We start from the raw sequence: 7,465 nt of genomic DNA on the forward strand, positions 1-7,465 counted from the left end.
GTGTACCTTTACACGATGTAATGATCTCAATATGCAATGCAAAGGTATATTACAAATGGTCAACGACTGCTACTTAAACAATATCCGAATAAGTGTGTCGGACTGGGTTACCTTCAAGTGCCACTGTCTATTTTATCTGAAAAAAAGGATGCAAAGTAAAAACAATCTAAGTTCACATCGGGAAGAGCTAACATTCTGCAAAAACACAGCTTCAGACGACCAGCTATAGACAAATCAGACGTAAACAAACGTAACTGATTGCTTGGCGCAGGTGCTTAGGAACCTAGGTTTGGAAGTTCTAAAGAGTAACAGCAAAGATACAACTGTAGCAGATTTAAAAATATATGTTTTTTCGACAAAGAACTTTGCATATTTACAGTGCAACTACCAAAATATTCACTGATCACCTCCGAAGCAAAAACGTGCACTACAGCAGGTAGACAGTGGCTTCAGGAGTACCCCTCCCCCGCTTACCTCATTACGTAACGGAGATTGCGCATCATTTCAGAGCTGTTTAAGTTGTAGGCATCTACAAAAACATAAATATAAAATTACAGAGTTTGTTGTATTAGAAATGCTGTTTTTCAGTCATTCGAAGATGTGTCACGAGATTTTTCTCTCACCCTAAACCAAGTTATCTTTGCACTATGAGAGGATCACTGCAATGGAGATGCAACAGAAAGACTGAGTATACCCCTGTATAAATGTTTTTCAGACGGGGTCTTGACAATAAATAAATTTAGTTTGGTAAATTGCTTCAGAACATTCAGTTCAGCGTATAGTCTCTATAACAAAATAGCTCCATTATACTCTAAAAGCGAACAGAAGTCACAAAACTGGAGCAAAAGTTGTAGCAAGACTGAGTTAGTGACTATGACAGTGACATTCAATAACTCAGTTTACCTTAAAAATGGGAAGCCTTATAGATGAAGAATGCCATGGGACCATCTGTTCTAGTAAACTATTCATTACGCTTTTCTTCTCAGTTTATATTTACGCGTGACATATGGAATACGAAACGGGTGGCTACACAACAGTTGCTAGTGTAGAGCCAATCATGTTCTGCGTTCGGGAGGGTGGAGCTGAACAGGGACGGCTCTTATTGTAGCACGTGTGGTTTGTTGTATTAATAACAGGCTTCAAGAGCAATTGTAGAGGTTAGAGCAGTTGTAACTTGTGTGTATGTTAGCGTACTTTTTACGTGTTTTTATTACGTCACATTCTAGGTACAATTAAATAGTGGTGTTTTGCCGACTTCAGAAAATGAGTGTAGTTAAAGTTAAGGCCCGTTGGAGTTAGGCCTAATATGGAACAGTTCTTCATACTTGTGACGTGCGTTGTTGTTTTATAGTTTTTCGGACCTCGTAATATTATATCCAAAAAAAAAATGCTATAATCCAAACATTAGGAGTTAGTCATGTGTAGTTGGCGGATGCTCTTCTGATCTGGATTATCCTCTAAGACGAGTACGGAGATGACGATTGTAAACCAAGTCATACTTCTCAACCTCCTAGTGCAGGAAATCTGGACAAGCCGGACAAAATGGGGAGACAAAAGCCCCCAAAATAAATATTGCACTTAGAAAGTTTCTAGACTGACAGGGTTTGTATTAACATACTTTTTTGAAGGATATGAAGTCTAAACTTCCCTCATCATCCAAGTTATTTGCCAGAAAGCAAAACATTTTATGAGGAACAGACCAAAAATATTAGGCAAAAATCTGGACAATTGAGCGGTATGAGCCCAGATACTTAATTGCTGTAGGAGCAATGCATGCAGAAAATGAGTTTTACTGTGGGATTTATTATTGCCAGATATTTTTTAAAATCCCACCTGCTTACGTAAAAAAATCAGCCCCAAAACAGCCCGATGTATTTCTTCATATTCCCAAGAGTAAATAAGAACAAAATACCATAAATCAGCTAGTAAACACAACAAAGTGACATCCCACAGTCACGAGTTGTTTCTTCCAGAATTCCAAAATGCTTTGCATAGTGAAAGAGTAGACTGTGTCCCAATGCCGTTTGATGAAGTCGCCAGTCTATACGTGTATATTCTGAGTGAAACTGTCAGTTTGTTTATAAAAGTAAAGTGGGTTTTCTAAATAAATTACATGATACACAGGCTCCCACTCACATGCCTTCTCTGCACAATCACTGTACCTCTGAAGTTTCAACCTCTTAGTACAAGAAATATGGACAAACCCTAAAATAGTGAGGGACTAAGGCTGAAAAATAGGGACAGATTTTAAATATTGCTTTTACAAACTTAGAAAGCTGCTAGAATAACCTGATCTGTGTTAGCATTTATTTTCTGAAGGATATTTAGCCTGAAACTCAAATGTATGTCATTTAGTGACTTCAGTCATCAGTGATTTGCCAGAATGGGTTACTGCCTCTTCTCTGCAAGGGACAGCTTATTTTTGAACAGTTGTGACCTGCAGGGAGAAAAAATGGCTAAAGTCCTCAGATTTTGGGGAAAAAATGTAAAAAGTTTTGTTTAATAGTTGCATAAAGTAATTATTTTGTATCTGTAACATCTAAATGTTATATAAAATAGCATAAGCAACTCAAACACCACAAGAGTAAGCTTTTATTTTGACAAAAAAGTGAAGTTATGTCTTCGCACTGGCAGTATGTTTTGTCCTGCAAAATGTTACCTTTCTACAAAAAATGTCCCACTTTGGGCATTTGAAAAGATGGCAACACTATGCCAGAGAAAAACACAAATTGTATGACGAGCACACCAAAAATACTAAGCAAATGTCTGGACATTCTGCAAAAGTCAAATCTGGACATTTTAGAGGTATGGTTATGACAAAAACTACATAAGTATTACCCAAATCCACACACACTACATGAACTAGGGCATATGTTTTAACAGGGTCTAGTACCACCTTTACAGGGAATAAATAAATCTGCACAAACATGTAAATGCATTCACCCCACCCCCAAAAAATACACAGATTTAAAACAAGCTGCAGATGGGAAAAAAGTAAATTGCACACATAAGTATAATACCATCAGAAACAATGATGGATTCCAAAAAGTGGGTTTATGTCACACTTTTAGACTTTAAATCTACCATACAAGCATCCCCGATTATTTATTTTAGAGAACTACTACAAACCAAAGTACACTTTAATACATACCTCTCAAATGTCCAGATTTTCACCTCATATTTCTTGCACTAAGATATTGAAATTTTTGCTTTGATATCACAAAATATCCAGGAGACAAACAAACATTAAAATAACTTAGTAAACATACGTTGACTAGACAGATTTCTCAAACCGTCATTAAGAGATTTCCACTAAACCTCAAGGGAAAACCAGACAGCATACCTCTCAACCTCTAAGCTCAATAAATCCAGACATTGCTAAAAATGATGGAAAGACTTAAACCAGTCCAATGGGATCTGCGCTCTATCCCAGTTAACAACTGTATCTGTAAATAAGTAAGCAAGTAAATAAACAAACAGGGCTCAAATCAGTGACAGGTTTTTAAATATTGTTATATACTAAGAAGGATGCTAGAATAACCAGTTTTATTTTAACAAATTTTCTGGAGTACAAGGTCTGAAACACAGACGATTTTTCCAGAAATCCACAATCTTTAGGAAAAGAAGACCAAATATACAAGAAAAAATCAAGAACATTCTGCAAGTCAGTTGTTTGCTAATTGTTAATTGGTGATTGCTGCCGGTATTTAAAGCTTACAGCCATTTTTTTTTTAGAATTGTTCTGATGAAGCCTGGTGGTTCCGGGTGAAAGCACTTAACCTTGTTACTGTACTGGTGAAACTGTGTCACCTTGCTATTTACTGGATTTACAATAAAAGATTTGGCTCTGCAGTCCTGCCTGGCCTTGGAGATACGTTTTTTGGTTCAACATTCTGCAAGTATTGGGGAGAGCTGAGACCTATACTTGACAAAAAGGAACAGGGAACACTGCAGGAGTGGATGGAGGGGACAGTTTAGCGTCTCCTGATTTTTCCAAACCATCTCTGATAGGAATGAAAAAGAGAAAGCAAAATAATATAGTCTAAACAAAGTGGCTTACCTAAATCAACTAAGTGAGTTTCCAGATAATCCAAGTAATTTTTCTCAGACATTCCTATTACTATACAATTTAGAACAGCAAGTAAAATTGTTAAGAAAAAAAACAGTAAGACCAATTCTCTTTCCTTAGTCAATTAACAACCGCTATCATAACTACAACAACTCCCATCTCCCACCTAAATTAGACAGTTCTCATGTAAAAGTAGAAAATGCAGTTGCCAGGCAATTTCCAAATAAGCAGTCACAGCACATGCATTTATATTAAAGCTAGACAGTCCTGCAACAGTCTTGTACAGAAATTGGAGTAACATTAAGTTCCTGTGTTGCCAGTTCCATGGTTTTCAAGGCCAGCGCAAACAAACGCAACCTGCAACAGTTCCAGCCTAAAAAAAGAGCAACCCGCAACTGCTCCAAATTTCCCTCAACCAACTTTCGAAAGCAGCCCAATTGGGCGAGAAAACCGCAGAACTGGCAACACTGATTGTACAGTGAAAAGCAGTCTCCTGCCTTTTTCTTTCATGAATATTATTTTGATAAGTCGGGAACACTCCATATAGTCAAATATTCATAAAATTGAATGTTTGTAATGCTGGCAGACGTGATTGAATAATCATATGATTGGAATGCCAGGATTACTTTGTAGGAGGTCACTGTACAATGGGGAGTGAGAATTTGCCCTTTTCCCATCACTGTGAGATTTCTGAATTTGGTATATATAATAATTATTAGTATGGGGGTGCATGGGAACTTGCCACCTTCTAAAACTTTTTTTTTTTTTTTGATGTTCAATTTTTTTTTTGTTTCTATCATGCTTTTAGTATGCTCGATAATTTTCATATCTGTATCCAGTACGTCACCAAGGTACTTGAAACAAAACACTGATTAGTAACACAAAAAAACTAGGTCTGGCAGGAATATGTATTATTATAGACTTTAGTCACTAAAGGCCAGTTTGTCCCATGGGCACACTCACCACCATCTTACCATTTTAGATTGTATTCTCACTGGGACTGGTTATTCAGGGGAGCAAGCACTACACTGTTATATAGAATGCCGACACTGCGAATAACAGAGTTAGGGCAGGAGAGTCAATAAAATGGAACTTGGTGCTGTGCTGTAAGCAATTAAAGGGAACAGATAGATTCAAGGTTTTATAGTATTGTATTTAGAAAAGAAAACTAGGACATACACAAAACCTTTGAAAGGAGCTATGCTGGTTTCCTCATTGGCAGAGCCGCAAGGAATATATATAGAGTCAACCCAGGAGATTAGTTTTTGATGTTTGGTATATGCGAGCTTTAGTATCTGAATAATGATATTTCTTTTAGTTTCAGCTTTACTATCCTTGGTAGTGTTACACACACATCACCAGGGGCTGTTAGCGTACAGAGACAGAGTAGAAAAGAAAGTATAAAATGTCTATCAAGCATTCTGTAGTTTCTTTTTGCAATAAAGGAGATTGATGTTCTCTACTAAACTGTGTCATGTGAAAGTTATTTGGTACCATAACAGATATCATAGCTTTAGTTCTGCTGTAGTTAAGAACATGTTGACTTGTGTCAGGCCAACTTAGAAGTGCATGTAGGTCTTGCAATGGGTTTGTCCTGACCAAATTATTATTATTATTGTTACTTATCAGGCCAGGACATGAAAAAAACATTTCTCTGTTAGTGAACTGATTTGGCCAAAAGACTAGAATTTCAAACAAAGTGCTTACTGATTGTTTTTTTTTTTTTTTTTTTGATGAGCGAACAGCCACAGTAACCAGGGTTCATTACTACACTGATTCTTGAGGCTCTGTGTGATTAAGGAATAGCATTTATTGGCTGGTCAAACTCCTATTTTGAAACTTAAAAACCTGTACTGGCATTTCACGCCATCCTTGTCACTCTGTCTCTGTACGGTGACAGCCTCTGGTGATGTGAGTGTAATGCTACCAAGGATAGTGAAGCTGAAACTAAAAGAAATATCATTATTCAGGTAGCTGCATTTTCTGCAATATATGACTATTTGTTGTGACTCATTCAATCTCCCGGTACTAGTAGCAGTACATGTAATTGCATTAGTTACGCTTGAGCTACCAGGTACACTGTTGTAGTATTTTTCTGCCATAAGTACTATAAAACAGGAAATAGAATTGTGCACTTCTAACATACTTTTTAGTTTTTCTGAATGACTACTCATCAGTGCTATCTCATTACATAGCTGTACCAGCTATCTGTTTAATGTTAGCGACTATGTATTAATTAATAGTCTTCTAATGTATTCTTCTGCTGTTTCATGCTAGCGAATGAGTTGTAATAATAACACTCTGCCTTGTTCTTCTGCTGTTCAATGCTAGCGGCTGTGTAGTAATTGTAGCCTTCTAATGTATTCATCTGCTGTTTAATGTTTGCAGCAGAGTACTGATAGTAGCCTGTTTACTACAATTATCTCTAGATATGTTCTAAATATGTTATTCCAGCTGGTTTACCATATCCATTTGTTGTAAGCCTCTCTGTGCAGTTTCCTACTGCCTGACCACTACATCTCCTACTGCCTGAGCCTAATTCCTATCCACCCACTGTTTTTCCCACTTACTACTCTCTTTTTGTCCCTTGCTATGTTCTAAAAATCTATTCTTCCTGCTAGTTTACAGCATCCATAGTTGTAAGCCGCTCCATTCAATTTCCTACTGCCTGATCACAACATTTCCTACCTGACATGTTCATGGGTTCATAGGTGTTTACTAGACTAAAGACCACAAGGGCCTTTTTAAACCTTGCCATGCATCCCAAATCTCTGACAATTTCTGATACACTAGATAAGTATAAGCATGGGCCTGGGAAATGAACCATTTACAGGTTACCTGTGTCCATTAGAGACATAGGTGCCAAACCAGGGATAAATTTCTGGTTTCCATTCCAACTGTCCAAATTGCACTTTACTTGAGTTAGGGAGGAACTCTGCTTCACATGGATGGGGAACTTGTTTCATAGACGGTGTAGTCTCTGGGATGCATACCTGTTTCTCCAGCAGGTCCTATTTATATCACAGACAAGTCTGTAAGAGACAGAATACAAAGCTAGGGCCTTGAGGCGCTCTGCATAGCCCTGTATTCTTTTAGTGAGGAATCTCTGTGTACATTCACAATTGTTGGATATGCCTGGTTAGGTACATACCAAATGGGGCATTGTATTCAATGATAGGTCTGATGACTGCCAAATACAGTGGAACAATGACTTCCTTGGACTTAGATGCCATACCGTTGTTTATAAGTTGCACAACATAGAATGATTTCCTCACCACTGTAGACACGTGATGGTCAAAGGCTAGATTACTATCTATGTGTGTCTCTAAGTCCCTGACTACTGGATCAACTCTAAGGGGTGTGTTGTCAATATGACAGTTACCAGGGATGGATGAC

The 7,465-nt window shown here is 37.5% G+C and overlaps 1 protein-coding gene across 3 annotated transcripts in view; it reads right to left on the reverse strand.

The window, feature by feature from the left end:
* Positions 1-1,053, reverse strand: part of TCAIM (T cell activation inhibitor, mitochondrial) — a 421,022-nt gene extending 419,969 nt beyond the window's left edge. The window contains exons 1-2 of one of the 3 annotated variants that reach the window (XM_044066645.1): positions 904-1,052; positions 475-529 (exon numbers count right to left, since the gene is read on the reverse strand). In XM_044066645.1, coding sequence (XP_043922580.1) covers positions 475-503 — 29 coding nt within the window. In that variant the 5' untranslated portion in view covers positions 504-529; positions 904-1,052. Of the gene's footprint in view, positions 1-474; positions 530-623; positions 830-903 lie in introns of those variants that run through there. The other 2 variants (XM_044066646.1, XM_044066647.1) reach the window with 2 other exon arrangements.
* Between the last annotated feature and the right edge of the window lie 6,412 nt (positions 1,054-7,465).

The sequence above is a fragment of the Protopterus annectens genome, chromosome 3.part1 (genome assembly GCF_019279795.1).
Source record: "Protopterus annectens isolate FY-2018-M chromosome 3.part1, PAN1.0, whole genome shotgun sequence".
Taxonomy (NCBI): domain Eukaryota; kingdom Metazoa; phylum Chordata; order Ceratodontiformes; family Protopteridae; genus Protopterus; species Protopterus annectens.